The 17,505-nt window shown below is 43.3% G+C and overlaps 1 protein-coding gene across 1 annotated transcript in view; it reads left to right on the plus strand.

Annotated features, from left to right (window-relative positions):
- The window catches only part of IQCJ (IQ motif containing J), a 211,612-nt gene extending 194,795 nt beyond the window's left edge, over positions 1-16,817 (plus strand). The window contains exons 4-5 of the mRNA XM_067737139.1: positions 16,312-16,447; positions 16,773-16,817. Coding sequence (XP_067593240.1) covers positions 16,312-16,447; positions 16,773-16,817 — 181 coding nt within the window. The remainder of the gene's footprint in view (positions 1-16,311; positions 16,448-16,772) is intronic.
- The last annotated feature ends 688 nt before the right edge of the window (positions 16,818-17,505 follow it).

Genomic DNA, 17,505 nt, shown 5'->3' on the forward strand with positions numbered 1-17,505 from the left:
CAGTGACTCTTGTCTAATCTGGTTATTAAATTCTTAACTCTCATGACAGTTTGAACATCTCCCCTCCACACACATTAGACCTTCCCTACAGCTGTGCAGCCGGCTCCCCTCCCTTCCCTCTCCCCATCTCCTCTTTCCACTCTCCCCATCGTCTCCCTTTCTTTCTCTTCTCCACCCCTTCTGCTGTCACCTCTCACACCCTCTGAGTGCTAAACACCAAGGCTGCCCCAGGTTTCCCTTGGATGGTGAGCACTTGCACCCCCCAGGCAGTTCCTTCCTTAGAAATAGCTCTAAGGGTTGGGACCCTGTGGAAAGGTCACTGGGTCTCCCCTGAGCTGCACCCCTCGTTGTGTCCCTTGCCTTGCTGGCTGTCTCCCTCAGGCTGACCTTGGCATCCTCAACAGGGGGGATCTTGGCATACCCCCCATTCCTGCTTCCCAAGGGACCTTTAGACCTAGAGAGCATTGGCTATGAAAGATGGGTCTCGTCCCATGTTCCAGAGTCACTGTCGAACTCCACAGGATTTCTCTTAGGGTCTTCTGTCTTCTCTGGGTGGGATCCAGCTGGCTGGACATCTACCTTTCCCCAGTAGAAGGGGGTTAGGGAGAAGCAGGAGTTACTGTACCATAATATCTGCTTTCCTGGAAACTCTCCAGTCCCCTCCCTAATGAGGAGAGAGCAGTAGGTTCCAGTGAAGGTTTTCTGGACAGTCCAGCCCCTGCAAGCCCTGAGGTGGGATGTACCTTGGCAGGCCAATCTCTGAACGTAAAAGATAAGGCAAGGTGAGAACTGTTCCCAGATGTGGGCTACCTCCACACTGTACCTGCAGTAGTGGAAAACCGGGTTGGGGTTGGATGGGGCAGGAAAGGGGCTCAATTGTTCCCTCACACTCAGGACAACATAAAAAGGAAATAATCTGGTAAGAAAGCCTAAACCTGTATGTGGCAGTGCAAAGTATCCGTGGAAGGAATTAGAGGCCTGTGGGGAAAGAACATATGTGTCGAGGGGTGGAACTTAGAGGAACTGTCAGGAAGAGTGCATTCCCTGGTTCATGAATGCCACAGTTAAGAGGTAATTTTGAGTTTTAGACTTGGAGGATCAAAGAACTGCATCAAAAGGGTGAAAGCAATCAGGATTGCACAGCTATTAATAAAAAGTCACTTTGGGGAGGTGAAAGGCAAGTTTTCTGAAGATCAATCAAAGGCAGCCTTCTTAAGTTGGAAAATTTAGTGAAAGCAAAAGTAATAGTGAAAGCACCACGACAAGGGCTCTCAGCGCAACCCTAAGACTGAAGACAAAAGTACTCTTAAGGGCCAGGACTGCCGGAGGGTCTGGGAATGACTGTACACAGCAAAGGAGTGCAGGTTTTAGCAGGGAGGCCTGACTGCCAAGGAAGGAAACGGACCCTCCAAATCCCTTCAGATCTCTGCCCTTTACGTTGGGGTCACTCCTTGCATGTTGCAGTGAGATCTAGAACTCATCTTCTGAATACAAGCCATCATTTAAAAATTGTTCATTAATTGTTTGCAATCCCCCTCTTTATGTTTTAACAATATATTTATTTTGTGATGGAACAACATAGATATCTATTGAATATGAATCATCTTTTAAAAGTCTGCTCATTAAATATGTTCAATTCCTCTCTGTATTTTTTATTAATATATTTTATTTAGTGATGAAATAACATTTAGATTGATAAGGGGGAGAGAGAGAGACAAAGACAGATACACTCTTGAGAAGGAGGACAATTCCCAAAATAATGTCGAAGATATTTCTCAATAAAAGCTTGTTTAGGGCTTCCCTGGTGGCGCGGTGGTTGGGAGTCCGCCTGCTGATGCAGGGGACACGGGTTCGTGCCCCGGTCCAGGAAGATCCCACATGCTGCGGAGCGGCTGGGCCTGTGAGCCATGGCCGCTGAGCCTGCGCGTCCGGAGCCTGTGCTCCGCAACGGGAGAGGCCGCAGCGGTGAGAGGCCCGCGTACTGCAAAAAAAAAAAAAAAAAAAAAAAAAAAAAAAAAAAGCTTGTTTAATTACATTTGTTTGAGAGTAATGCCTATCAACTTTAGTCAAAAGTTTAATTAAATGAAGATATGAGAGAAGAGTGGTTTAGAACACAGACTTTGGAGTTAGATCACCCGAGGTTCAAATACCAGCTCTGTTCCTTACCTGCTGTGTGACCTTGGGAGCACTGCTTACCTCTCTGGGCCTTAGTTTCATTCCTCTGTAAAATGAGAATGGTAACCATGTCTTAAAGGATTGTCGTGAGCTTTCAACGAGAAAATCCAAGAAAAACATTCAGTCCAGTGTGTCTTTTCCATGCAGTTGTACCTTTTCTAAACATATTTTTACATCAAATTGGGCTAATAAAATATTGCCAGTAAAGATCCTCAGGAATCCAACATATCATATCAATGTATATGATTTGCACGTATTACTTAAAATATTTGAAAGTGTTTGATTTTCTTAAGCAGTTATAATGATTTATCTAGGACCTCTATTTGTCAAGTTTGGGGCTAAGTGACTTAAACACCGTATCCTTGACTCCGTGCAAGAATTACAAAGAAGTTATTGTTGTTCCCATTTTGTGCATAAGCAAAATGCAGGCCACTACATTTTAGTATTTTTCCCAAGGCCACAGCTATTGAGAGTGAAACTGAGCAAGAATCTATATCACTCTAAACACATTTAGTTTCTGGGAGGTTCCGGTTCAAGATGGCAACATAAAAAGATCCTGAACCATTTCTTCCCACAGACACACTGAATCTACAGCTACCTGTGGAACAATTCCCTCTGAAAAAAACAAAACAAAAACACCCCGAAAAACTGGTGGAGTGACCCCTTCACATTGGGCAAACAAGAGGAAAACCACATCAAAGTGGGTAGGAAAGGCCGAGACACAAGCTCTCCATGAGCCCCATCCCCGGGTGTGACGACCCACATTGGGGAGGGAACTGAAAACCCGGAGCTTCTCTCTGAGGAGCAAAAGAATTATACCCCACATTGAGCACCCCAGCTTTCATGACTGGAACCTGAGAGATGAGCCCCCAAAACGTTTGGCTTTGAACACCAATGGGGCTTGTGCCCCTGAGATCCTAGAGGCTGTGGTGAACTAAGGAGCATCTGTTAAAGGGCCCGCATGCAGATTCACCCACTCCAGGGCTCAGCACAGACGCAGCCCTTTAAAAAGTGCCCAGACTTTATATGAAAGAAATTCATTTGCTAATTTTAAAGCTAGGCAGTCCCAGCACACAGGCTACTCTCGACATTGGAGGGGTAGGATATGGACTATAACCAACGGAGAAAGTGTTCTTTTTTTTTTTTCTTTTTAAGACTTTTTTGATGTGGACCATTTTTAAAGCCTTTATTGAATTTGTTACAATATTGCTTCCGTTTTTTTTTTTTTGCTGTACGCGGGCCTCTCACTGTTGTGGCCTCTCCTGTTGCGGAGCACAGGCTCCGGATGCGCAGGCTCAGCGGCCATGGCTCATGGGTCCAGCCGCTCTGCGGCATGTGGGATCTTCCCGGACCGGGGCACAAACCCGTGTCCCCTGCACCAGCAGGCGGACTCTCAACCACTTCGTCACCAGGGAAGCCCTGCTTCTGTTTTATGTTCTGGTTTTTTGGCCGCAAGGCATGTGGGATCTTAGTTCCCCAACCAGGGATCGAACCCACACCCCCTGCATTGGAAGGCAAAGTCCTAACCACTGGACCGCCAGGGAAGTCCCTGGAGAAAGTGTTCTTAAATATCTACCACTCCCAGGGCACAGCAAGAGGCAGGAGACCCCGGAGCTCAGTCTTGATGTGAAGGGGCAGGCTTCTCATTAAATACACATCTAAGGGCTGACTGTAAACCTTGCCTGGGACCTCGGAGGGTGGGCACTATCTTCAAGCTCTCCCTCTGCCGTACTTCAGAGCTTCAGCGTCTCTTGGAGAGGAGCTCTCCTATGTGTCTGGTACCCCAGTTTTTATCTCTGATGCCCTGTTCATTGTGGCTGCCACCCAGGAGATATTACCCCCTTGATCTCCTTCTGGTTCTGGAGGCCATCAGGGCTTGTGCCTGTGGTCCCACAAGACTGTATAAATTTGTATTTTTTGAAAGCTGCTGCCTGAGGGTCTGGCTTCCAATCAGTCCAGATCTAGGTGCTGACTGAGATCCTCCCCTTTGTGACATTGACTGGTCTTGGCACACCCTTACCTACTGGGAGTTATTAAAAATAAAAAGGGTTGCTTGGATAAGCAGAGGTTTGAGAGACAAGCAAGAGCTGGGACAAGGTTGAATGATAAGGTTTGTCTCCTGCACAAGGCCAACCCTTCAAGACGGGGAGAGCTGGCTGTTTCATCTAATGCATAGAAACCAACACAGAGAACCAAGCAAAGTAAAGAAACAGAGGAATATGTTCCAAATGAAAGAACAAGATAAAACCTCAGGAAGAAACCTTAATAAAATGGAGATAAGTAAATTACCTGATAAAGGGTTCAGAGTAATGGTCATAAATATGCTCACTGAACTCAGAAGAATGAATAAATACAATGAGAACTTCAACAGAGAGACAGAAAATATAAGGAAGTACCAAACCGAAGTCAAAGAGCTGAAGAATTCAGTAAACACACTTGTTTAAAACCACACTTCCCCATGAGGTAAAACTTTTTCTGCTTTGAGCATTTACTGAGCTATTTCTGGGACACAATCTTTGGAGAATTTATCTGTTGATCACCAACTTACCATATTCCTGAACTGTATAGATGTGATGGTCACTATACACATGGTCACTGCCCTCAAGGGCTTCACAGTCTAGTGGAGGAATAGGACTCATTGGAAGAGAGGTATCTGGACCGGGCTAATCTGATAACTCTTGTTTTTGAGTGGTTAATACCTCCCAGAGCTACTGTTCTCACTCATAGACTCAGTCGACTCTGTGTGCCTTATTTCTGAAGTGCTTTCTCAGTCTTCACAAAGAAAAGAGCATTATAAAGCCAAGACCCAAGTGGCCCAAATTTCCATCTGTGTGGGAGTTGGGTGTTGTTGAAAGTCAAGGTGGTCATAGGTGTTGGTGAAGAAACCTGCAGGAAGATCCAGCAGAGCATAGCTCTGTGATGCTTAGGAAGTACCAACAGTCAAAGTAGGGAGCTGAAGCCAGGACTTACAAACTGGGCAGAAACTGGGGGGAGGGGAAGCAGCCTAGAGATATGGGCAAATGCTGTGGAAAACCTGCCTAGTGCTTTCAGGGACCTTTTCCTGGCATTTGGGCAGGTCTGTATCAAGATACAGGGTTGGGGCAGACACTGCATGTAGAGAATTTAACTAACAGAGGCTTAAACAAATAGTAGGTTCTACTTACCTACTCAAAGTCACTATGTGACAAGCCAAACCCATCATCTTGCTCCTGCTTCATTTCTCTCTTTTGCCAAACCATGAGGAGGGAATACAATGTTATGGGGAGACAGGGGAAACTGGTTCAAGTGTTATATCAGTCAGTTCTCATCTTGTCCCCCAGAACTTGGCCAGGACTGTTGGTTGCAAGTAACAGAAACTCAACTCAAACTAGCTTGTATATAAAAAGAGATTTTATTAGAACACCTAACAGAAACACCGGGGGGCTAATGTGTTTCAAGCAAGGTCATCAGGCATCTCTTGTCTTCTTCTTCTTCTGTAAGCTCCTCTCTCTACATTATTGCTTCTCTCCCACCATTGTTGCAAAGTGATCATGGACAGCTCTAGGCTTACATCCTACCAGCTGAAAACCTCCAGGTGCAGGAGGGGGCTTCTTTCTCTGTAGCCTCTCATTGCCTGGCTTGAGCCATGTGAGCATCCATGAACCAGTCCCTGCCGTCCGGTTGTTCAGCCCCCAGCACACGGGCTGCTCTCTACAGTGGAGGGGTAGGATCTGCCCCATCCACAGCTCATTGGTTGAGGGTTGGTGGGTCCTCAAGGGAAAATGGGTGCTGGAACCAAGAGAAGAAGAAATTAATGGTGGGCAGGCAAAACCTACCTCTATGATAATAAAAGAGCCTTTCCCATAGCCCACTTGTAAGGATTGTGTGGGAGAATACACACAAAAAGAGCTATATGTAATTAGCTTTTGTTTCCCAAGATACTCAGACTTGTGTCCTCTTTGATGGTACCCTTTTTTCCCATCCTCAAATCCAGCTTACTTGGGTAATAATGTATTTTGAAACTTTAACAATTATTTAGTAACACTTAAGAACTAGTAACTTTCACAGAAGAATCCAGATTTCTGACTGTCTTTGAAAAGTTGAAGGTCTGGCAACTACCAACTGTGCCAGGATGGGGGTTCCCCCTCACGAGGGGCAGGTACTGCTCACTCTTCCCCCAGCTTGGCCCGGGGCGACATCAGAATCCTCTTCCTGTCTTCATACCCTCATGCGGTACCCCTCTTTTCTGGGACCGTCCTGCATCCTGCCTGGTACCCTCCCTTCCATGCCTTTGTCCAGAGGTCTTTCCTCTTCCTCCCTAGCAATCTAAATCCCATCCATCCTTGAAAGCTAATTAAAGTAACCAGGACTCCCTCAAACCTCCTCTAAGCATGCCAGCTCTCACAGAGCCCTCTCTTCTACTCTTCTATGTGAGGACATCCAGTGACAACCAGAACGGCACAAGCTGTGAGTCCCAAGTAGTTGTGAGTGCAGGAGGGAGTCACCGCACCATACAGCTGATGAGAATATATAACGAAAGGACAGAGGCAGGCGATTATGCCATCCCTGAGATGAGAGAATATACATTGGAGCTGACCTGGCAAGGAAATTGAAAACTGTATTTATCATCTCTTTTTTTTTTTAACATCTTTATTGGAGTATAATTGCTTTACAATGGTGTGTTAGTTTCTGCTTTATAAAAAAGTGAATCAGTTATACATATACATGTGTTCCCATATCTCTTCCCTCTTGTGTCTCCCTCCCTCCCACCCTCCCTATCCCACCCCTCCAGGTGGTCGCAAAGCACCGAGCTGATCTCCCTGTGCTATGCGGCTGCTTCCCACTAGCTATCTACCTTATGTTCGGTAGTGTATATATGTCCATGCTTCTCTCTCGCTTTGTCACACCTGACCCTTTCCCCTCCCCATATCCTGAAGTCCATTCTCTAGTAGGTCTAGTAGGACACACTCTTTAGTCCTGTCTTACCCCTAGGTTCTTCATGACAGTTTTTTTTTTTTCTTAAATTCCATATATATGTGTTAGCATATGGTATTTGTCTCTTTCTGACTTACTTCACTCTGTATGACAGACTCTAGGTCTATCCACCTCATTACAAATAGCTCAATTTCGATCTTTTTATGGCTGAGCAATATTCCATTGTATATATGTGCCACATCTTCTTTATCCATTCACCCGATGATGGACACTCAGGTTGTTTCCATCTCTGGGCTATTGTAAATAGAGCTGCAATGAACATTTTGGTACATGACTCTTTTTGAATTATGGTTTTCTCAGGGTATATGCCCAGTAGTGGGATTGCTGGGTCATATGGTAGTTCTATTTGTACTTTTTTAAGGAACCTCCATACTGTTCTCCATAGTGGCTGTATCAATTTACATTCCCCCCAACAGTGCAAGAGGGTTCCCTTTTCTCCACACCCTCTCCAGCATTTATTGTTTCTAGATTTTTTGATGCTGGCCATTCTGACTGGTGTGAGATGATATCTCATTGTAGTTTTGATTTGCATTTCTCTAATGATTAGTGATGTTGAGCATTCTTTCATGTGTTTGTTGGCAATCTGTATATCTTCTTTGGAGAAATGTGTGTTTAGGTCTTTTGCCCATTTTTGGATTGGGTTGTTTGTTTTTATGTTATTAAGCTGCATGAGCTGCTTGTAAATTTTGGAGATTAATCCTTTGTCAGTTGCTTCATTTGCAAATATTTTCTCCCATTCTGCGGGTTGTCTTTTTGTCTTGTTTATGGTTTCCTTTGCTGTGCAAAAGCTTTTAAGTTTCATTAGATCCCATTTGTTTATTTTTGTTTTTATTTCCATTTCTGTAGGAGGAGGGTCAAAAAGGATCTTGCTGTGATTTACGTCATAGAGTGTCCTGCCTATGTTCTCCTCTAAGAGTTTGATAGTTTCTGGCCTTACATTTAGGGCTTTAATCCATTTTGAGCTTATTTTTGTGTATGGTGTTAGGGAGTGATCTAATCTCGTACTTTTACATATACCTGCCCAGTATTCCCAGCACCACTTATTGAAGAGGCTGTCCTTTCTTCACTGTACATTCCTGCCTCCTGTGACCATATGTGCGTGGGTTTATCTCTGGGCTTTCTATCCTGTTCCATTGATCTATCTTTCTGTTTTTGTGCCAGTACCATACTGTCTTGATTACTCTAGCTTTGTAGTATAGTCTGAAGTCAGGGAGCCTGATTCCTCCAGCTTCGTTTTTTGTTCTCAAGATTGCTTTGGCTATTCGGGGTCTTTTGTGTTTCCATACAAATTGTGAAAATTTTTGTTCTAGTTCTGTGAAAAATGCCAGTGGTAGTTTGATAGGGGTTGCATTGAATCTGTAGATTGCTTTGGGTAGTAGAGTCATTTTCACAATGTTGATTCTTCCAATCCAAGAACATGGTATATCTCTCCATCTATCTGTATCATCTTTAATTTCTTTCATCAGTGTCTTATAATTTTCTGCATACAAGTCTTTTGTCTACTTAGGTAGGTTTATTCCTAGATATTTTATTCTTTTTGTTGCAGTGGTAAATGGGAGTGTTTTCTTGATTTCACTTTCAGATTTTTCATCATTAGTGTATAGGAATACCAGAGATTTCTGTGCATTAATTTTGTATCCTGCTACTTTACCAAATTCATTGATTAGCTCTAGTAGTTTTCTGGTAGCATCTTTAGGATTCTCTATGTATAGTATCATGCCATCTGCAAACAGTGACAGCTTTACTTCTTCTTTTCCTATTTGGATTCCTTTTATTTTCTTTTCTTCTCTGACTGCTGTGGCTAAAACTTCCAAAACTATGTTGAATAAGAGTGGTGAGAGTGGACAACCTTGTCTTGTTCCTGATCTTAGTGGAAATGGTTTCAGTTTTTCACCATTGAGGACGATGTTGGCTGTGGGTTTGTCATATATGGCCTTTATTATGTTGAGGAAAGTTCCCTCTATGCCTACTTTCTGCAGGGTTTTTATCATAAATGGATGTTGAATTTTGTCGAAAGCTTTCTCTGCATCTATTGAGATGATCATATGGTTTTTCTCCTTCAATTTGTTAATATGGTGTATCACGTTGATTGATTTGCGTATATTGAAGAATCCTTGCATTCCTGGAATAAACCCCACTTGATCATGGTGTATGATCCATTTAATGTGCTGTTGGATTCTGTTAGCTAGTAGTTTGTTGAGGATTTTTGCATCTATGTTCATCAGTGGTACTGGCCTGTAGTTTTCTTTCTTTGTGACATCCTTGTCTGGTTTTGGTATCAGGGTGATGGTGGCCTCGCAGAATGAGTTTGGGAGTGTTCCTCCCTCTGCTATATTTTGGAAGAGTTTGAGAAGGACAGGTGTTAGCTGTTCTCTAAATGTTAGATAGAATTCGCCTGTGAAGCCATCTGGTCCTGGGCTTTTGTTTGTTGGAAGATTTTAAATCACAGTTTCAATGTCAGTGCCTGTGATTGGTCTGTTCATATTTTCTATTTCTTCCTGATTCAGTCTTGGCAGGTTGTGCCTTTCTAAGAATTTGTCCATTTCTTCCAGGTTGTCCATTTTATTGGCATAGAGTTGCTTGTAGTAATCTCTCATGATCTTTTGTATTTCTGCATTGTCAGTTGTTACTTCTCCGTTTTCATTTCTAATTCTATTGATTTGAGTCTTCTCCCTTTTTTTCTTGATGAGTCTGGCTAACGGTTTATCAATTTTGTTTATCTTCTCAAAGAACCAGCTTTTAGTTTTGTTGATCTTTGCTATCGTTTCCTTCATTTCTTTTTCATTTATTTCTGATCTGATCTTTATGATTTCTTTCCTTCTGCTAACTTTGGGGGTTTTTTGTTCTTCTTTCTCTAATTGCTTTAGGTGCAAGTGTAGGTTGTTTATTTGAGATGTTTCCTGTTTCTTAAGGTCGGATTGTATTGCTATAAACTTCCCTCTTAAAACTGGTTTTGCTGCATCCCATAGATTTTGGGTTGTCGTGTCTCCATTGTCATTTGTTTCTAGGTATTTTTTAATTTCCTCTTTGATTTCTTCAGTGATCACTTCGTTATTAAATAGTGTATTGTTTAGCCTCCATGTGTTTGTATTTTTTACAGATCTTTTCCTGTAATTGATATCTAGTCTCATAGTGTTGTGGTCGGAAAAGACACTTGGTACAATTTCAATTTTCTTAAATTTACCAAGGCTTGATTTGTGACCCAAGATATGATCTATCCTGGAGAATGTTCCATGAGCACTTGAGAAAAATGTGTATTCTGTTGTTTTTGGATGGAATGTCCTATAAATATCAATGAAGTCCATCTTGTTTAATGTATCATTTAAAGCTTGTGTTTCCTCATTTATTTTCATTTTGGATGATCTGTCCATTGGTGAAAGTGGGGTGTTAAAGTCCCCTACTATGAATGTGTTACTGTCGATTTCCCCTTTTATGGCTGTTAGTATTTGCCTTATGTATTGAGGTGCTCCTATGTTGGGTGCATAAATATTTACAATTGTTATATCTTCTTCTTGGATCGATCCCTTGATCACTATGTAGTGTCCTTCTTTGTCTCTTCTAATAGTCTTTATTTTAAAGTCTATTTTGTCTGATATGAGAATTGCTACTCCAGCTTTGTTTTGGTTTCCATTTGCATGAAATATCTTTTTCCATCCCCTTACTTTCAGTCTGTATGTGTCTCTAGGTCTGAAGTGGGTCTCTTGTAGACAGCAAATATATGGGTCTTCTTTTTGTATCCATTCAGCCAATCTGTGTCTTTTGGTGGGAGCATTTAGTCCATTTACATTTAAGGTAATTATCGATATTTATGTTCCTATTCCCATTTTCTTAATTGTTTTGGGTTTGTTATTGTAGGTCTTTTCCTTCTCTTGTGTTTCTTGCCTAGAGAAGTTCCTTTAGCAGTTGTTGTAGAGCTGGTCTGGTGGTGCTGAACTCTCTCAGCTTTTGCTTGTCTGTAAAGGTTTTAATTTCTCCGTCAAATCTGAATGAGATCCTTGCTGGGTAGAGTAAACTTGGTTGCAGGTTTTTCTCCTTCATCACTTTAAATATGTCCTGCCAGTCCCTTCTGGCTTGCAGAGTTTCTGCTGAAAGATCAGCTGTTAACCTTATGGGTATTCCCTTGTGTGTTATTTGTTGTTTTTCCCTTGCTGCTTTTAATATGTTGTCTTTGTATTTAATTTTTGACAGTTTGATTAATATGTGTCTTGGCATATTTCTGTTTGGATTTATCCTGTATGGGACTCTCTGTGCTTCCTGGACTTAACTATTTCCTTTCCCATATTAGGGAAGTTTTCAACTATAATCTCTTCAAATATTTTCTCAGTCCCTTTCTTTTTCTCTTCTTCTTCTGGAACCCCTATAATTCGAATGTTGGTGCATTTAATGTTGTCCCAGAGGTCTCTGAGACTGTCCTCAGTTCTTTTCATTCTTTTTTCTTTATTCTGCTCTGCAGTAGTTATTTCCACTATTTTATCTTCCAGGTCACTTATCCATTCTTCTGCCTCAGTTATTCTGCTGTTGATCCCATCTAGAGTATTTTTCATTTCATTTATTGTGTTGTTCATCATTGTTTGTTTCCTCTTTAGTTCTTCTAGGTCCTTGTTAAATGTTTCTTGCATTTTATCTATTCTATTTCCCAGATTTTGGATCATGTTTACTATCATTACTCTGAATTCTTTTTCAGGGAGACTGCCTATTTCCTCTTCATTTGTTAGGTCTGGTGGGTTTTTATCTTGCTCCTTCAACTGCTGTGTGTTTCTGTCTTCTCATGTTGCTTATCTTACTGTGTTTGGGGTCTCCTTTTTGCAGGCTTCAGGTTCGTAGTTCCCGTTGTTTTTGGTGTCTGTCCCCAGTGGCTAAGGTTGGTACAGTGGGTTCTGTAGGCTTCCTGGTGGAGGGGACTAGTGCCTCTGTTCAAGTGGATGAGGGTGGATCTTGTCTTTCTGGTGGGCAGGTCCACATCTGGTGGTGTGTTTTGGGGGTGTCTGTGGACTTATTATGATTTTAGGCAGCCTCTCTGCTGATGGGTGGGGTTGTGTTCCTGTCTTGCTAGTTGTTTGGCATAGGATGTCCAGCACTGTAGCTTGCTGGTCGTTGAGTGAAGCTGGGTGCTGGTGTTGAGATGGAGATATCTGGGAGATATTCGCCGTTTGATATTATGTGGAGCTGGGAGGTCTCTTGTGGACCAGTGTCCTGAAGTTGGCTCTCCCACCTCAGAGGCACAGCACTGACTCCTGGCTGCAGCACCAACAGCCTTTCATCCACACGGCTCCTCAATTTGGGATGATTCCTTGTCTATTCATGTATTCCACAGATGCAGGTACATCAAGTTGATTGTGGAGCTTTAATCCTCTGCTTCTGAGGCTGCTGGGAGAGATTTCTGTTTCTCTTCTTTGTTCTCACAGCTCCCAGGGGCTCAGCTTTGGATTTGGCCCTGCCTCTGCGTGTAGGTCGGCGGAGGGCGTCTGTTTTTCGCTGAGACAGGACGGGGTTAAAGGAGCCGCTGATTCGGGGGCTCTGGCTCACTCAGGCCGAGGGGGAGGGAGGGGCACTGCGTGCGGGGCGGGCCTGCGGCGGCAGAGGCCAGCGTGACGTTGCACCAGCCTGAGGCGCGCTGTGCGTTCTCCTGAGGAAGTTGTCCCTGGATACCGGGACCCTGGCAGTGGCGGGCTGCAGAGGCTCCCGGGAGGGGAGGTGTGGATAGTGACCTGTGCTCGCACACAGGCTTCTTGCTGGCGGCAGCAGCAGCCTTAGCGTCTCATGCCCGTCTCTGGGGTCCGCGCTGTTAGCCGCGGCTCGCGCCCGTCTCTGGAGCTGCTTTAAACAGCGCGCTTAATCCCCTCTCCTCGCGCACCAGGAAACAAAGAGGGAAGGAAAAGTCTCTTGCCTCTTCGGCAGGTCCAGACTCTTCTCCGGACTCCCTCCCGGCCAGCCGTGGCGCACTAACCCCCTGCCGGCTGTGTTCACGCCGCCAACCCCAGTCCTCTCCCGGCGCTCCGACCGAAGCCCGAACCTCAACTCCCAGCCCCGCCCGCCCCGGCGAGTGAGCAGACAAGCCTCTCGGGCTGGTGAGTGCCAGTCGGCACCGATCCTCTGTGCGGGAATCTCTCCGCTTTGCCCTCCGCACCCCTGTTGCTGTGCTCTCCTCCGCGGCTCCGAGGCTTTCCCCCTCAGCCACTCGCAGTCTCCGCCCGCAAAGGGGCTTCCTAGTGTGTGGAAATCTTTCCTCCTTCACAGCTCCCTCCCACTGGTGCAGGTCCTGCCTCTAACCTTTTGTCTCTGTTTATTCTTTGGGAGTTTCTTGCCTTTTGGGAGGTCTGAGGTCTTCTGCCAGCGTTCAGTAGGTGTTCTGTAGGAGTTGTTCCACGTGTAGATGTATTTCTGGTATCTGTGGGGAGGAAGGCGATCTCTGCATCCTACTCCTCCGCCATCTTCCCGGAAGCCCCCTATTATCTCTTTTGAAGTAAACTTCTATACCTTATTTATAATTCAAAATGTAGGAACACACAAAATGTGCTCCCTTACTGCGACCAGCTTTTAAAAGCGTTATATTGATGGCACTGCTTAGTTTCAGAAGTAAAAATGTCAAGGTAGTTGGTGCTCAGGGTTTACTCTGCAGCCGTAAAGGAGGCTGGTGAGTAGGAGTTGTGGTAAAGCTAGGATGAGAAGATGAGAAATGATTCCCTTTGACCGAAGGACAAATGCTTCTACGTTTTGTTTCAGTTCCCTAGTACAGTAAAATAGCATTTAGAGATGGTATTCCGAGAGCTAATATTAGACTAATTTAACCTATGAACATCACATCAGTGTCATCAAAGGGGAGTTCCTGTGTAATGTAAACACTTTTCTATGATTCAGAGAGTAGCATGGCTCCACCATTAAAATAAACAATGTAGCAATTTAGAGTAATAGCCTTGTATGACATGACTGGCCTCTCTTTTTTGATCCCAACATTTAAGAAAAGAATGAAATATAGTGTAGTATGCTTTCAACTAAGTAAAATTGTTTTCATATATGTAGACAAGGATAGTAAGATAAATATCCAAAAATTAAAATAGCTTCTGTATTAAGGCAGCGAGTGGGCTTAGATGATTTTAATACGCATTTTAAACGTATTTAATATTATCACATTTTCTTGTCAATTAAAACAAGAAGAGGATATCCATCTACTTGGAAGGAAAGAATATTGGCTTTTTAATCTCTGACTTAAGGAAAACTGATATGTCACTTTCCAGATTCCGTAGAACTAGGATGGGGAAGGGGATGCTTTAAATTCTTTGCAGACCTTACCTGGGTTTTGCCCAGCATCGTTGTTTTTTAAAGGTGTCACGCTGCCCCCTGGTGTTCAACAAGCTAAATTGTAATGTCTCAAATGCCTACTTCATTTTCTTTCTATATTTTCTGAATAATCAAGGGATTTAAAAAGGGGGGGCTGGGAGAGGAATACCCGTAGTCCTATAAACTTGTGGGTATCTTATGGGTTGTCAGTATTTTCTATTTTTTAAATTACTTAAAAAATGTCACACGTTTTTAAGCCCTTATGCGCAGGTTTACAGGCTTTAGGTGCTGTAAAGTGGCAGAACTTGTCAGCAGGGCTCTGGGAGTTGCCCAACACTTCAAGCACTTTGGATGGTGTGGAAATCAGCTGGCCAAAATGTGATACTCCCTTAATAAAATGGATCCCAGAAGAAACAACGGGATTACCAAATTCAGGCACATAATCTTACAGGACCCTCTCTGAGATTCTGTTTAAAATCTTTAAACCAAAGGAAAATAAATAAATAAGGGTGCATTTTGAGCAGACATTGCATAAGAAAATAGTGACCACATATGACCCAAGGCAAGAAGCTTCTGGCCTCTCAGTAAGGGCCCCAGAAGCTGAAGGTTCATAGTTTCAGGGAAATTGGCCTCTGATCCCAAGGTTGTTTCACTGTAGCTTCTGGGCTTTTCCTTGAGCATTATAACTCACAGAGCCTTAATAAATTAGGGAACACATACAAATTCAATAATGTGGTAGCATTAACGTGTTCTTTGTATCCTCTGACTGTTGAGAACTGATGGTCTTTGAATCGTTCTAGCCAAATGATAATAAATCAGTTTGTTTATACAGAAACACCTTTAGTGACTTTGGTTGTATGTGGAAGAATTATAGAAGATCAGATGCTTCCAGAAGTCAAAAAGAGATGGTGATAGAATCAGCGAAACCATTTAAAACTATTCTAAAAAGCTGAATACTGACAGTTGGTCTTCCATGTCGGGCTAACCCCCAGGAGAAAATAGAATCCTGTTCCCTGATTACATGTGGAAATCTAGATCTTAATCTTAAAGATTATTAGCTAGTTCAAATGGAAAAAGAAATCACTTAGCTTTCACAAAGAAGAGGTTTCTATTATCCAAATCAGAAGATGACACTTTTGGGATAATAATCACAGGAAATAAAGAGCTTCCTTGGGTGAAATCTCAAGAAGCCACCTAATCGAGGGTTACTTTAATTTTCTGAATAGTACATAATACTTTCAAATATTTTGTCTTCTCTGTCCATTTCTTTCTTTACTTATCATACAACACCAGTTTCCTTCCACAGTATGTAAAATCCATGACCGTAGGGCTCTTACCTGACATGTGCCCGGAGCAGGGCCACTGCATTTGGCCACGCAGACTACACTGTCTGACACCACAGAACACCCCTCACCTTGAGGTCTTTGTGAATGGCACCCCCTAGAGCGGCCCTGTAGTCTCTGTCCAGAGCAAAGCGCTGACCCTGGCACAGAATGGTCCTTCAGCAATGATGTATTGAGTGAATGAATAAGTGATACGTCAGCCTATTTATTATTCTCATTTGAAAAAAGGATGAGAAGTTGAAAGATTTTGTGTCCCATAAATCAAAGCATGTACATTTACATGTGCAAACTAGTTTCACTTTGATGGATGACTTTTTCTGACTAAGTTGATTCTTGGAGACTGATTGAGCTCAGGCAAGTCTGTAAAAGTCGAACCAGTAACATAGACAGTCCAGGTCTTCTGATTTCCCTTGTCACGTTCTAGGTGTGTCAGTTTCCCTGTCCCCATAGCCAATTCCTTCAGACTCCTTGTGCTTTGCCGAGTGTGTGGCTGGGGAGTGACGGTGTGTGCGCTGTTTTTTGTTTGTTTGTTTTTTGGCAGCATTCAGCGAGTGTGGCGCGAGTACCTGCAGCGGCAGGACCCCCTGGAGAAGAGGAGCCCATCCCCACCTTCCGTGTCCTCAGACAAGCTGAGTACCTCCGTCAGCATGAACACCTTCTCGGACAGCAGCACACCTGTGAGTGCATGTCTCCTTTTCTTTCATGACTCGGTTGGCCAATCACCTGGCCTCCAGGGCTTTGGTTCCAAGAAAGAAATCTTGGGATGTGAGCAGGTGGTTTGTGATAGACCTACAAGTTGCTTGTTTGCTGTGCATGAGCCCATGGTGAGGGTTTTGTCCTCTCAAAACAAAGACATGATTCATAAATGCACAGTGAACTTAATCAAGTCTGAGGGAATCGATTGCGTTTGAAATCAACCTAAACTGCTAGTTTGTGTGTTGGCAGTCCTCCATTACGGAGAATATCTTTTTACTTTTCTTTATAATAGCGTGTTCCTTTTAGTCTGTGTCAGTAGCGTTTTGTGGTGAGAACAGGATAGAAGATTAGCTTGGTTATAAGGATTTTTAGCTTGATTATAAGGATTTTAAAGAGAACCTTCACGGGAAGAATTGAAAGGGGTCACGAATTCAGGGGTTGCATCTCAAAGGCTTTTGGGGCCAGGTAAGTAACCCATGTGACTGATGGGGGTTGAGTTGTGACCGGCTCACTGAACCAAGGCATCACCTAAAGGCGCAGCCCCTCTCGGCTCCTGCAAGTATGTTTTCAGGTGGGGAAGCAGAAAAGATGTTGCCAAAGGTCATTTTCTTTCTTCATAAGATGCCAGAAATCCAGATTTTTAAATTTTGGCAACCAGTAAGAAATTTTAAATGTAAATAGACCATATGTGCAGACCACAATTGTCCCGGGTCCACCAGTTTAAGAACTCCGGAGTACAGGGCTGAGGAATGAAAGAATCTGGTGGAAGCCTTTACTTTTCAAAAAAAAAACACCAAATGTGTTAGGAAATAAATGATCAGGGAATTGTAATGCAGATTTGTGTGGATTTAGCCATTGTCATCAGTTGCCATTGTCACTGGAGTACTGAAAGAAGTTAGGAAGAGAAATGAACTATACAAGTATATTATTTTAAAAAAAAATCTTCCTTGACTACTTTGTAATCATGTTTATTCGGTTGTGAAAAAGGCTTCCCAACAGCCAAAATAATGCGTTCACGTTGGGATCAAGCAAAGGTTAC

Source organism: Pseudorca crassidens, chromosome 5, assembly GCF_039906515.1.
Source record: "Pseudorca crassidens isolate mPseCra1 chromosome 5, mPseCra1.hap1, whole genome shotgun sequence".
Classification (NCBI taxonomy): Eukaryota; Metazoa; Chordata; class Mammalia; order Artiodactyla; family Delphinidae; genus Pseudorca; species Pseudorca crassidens.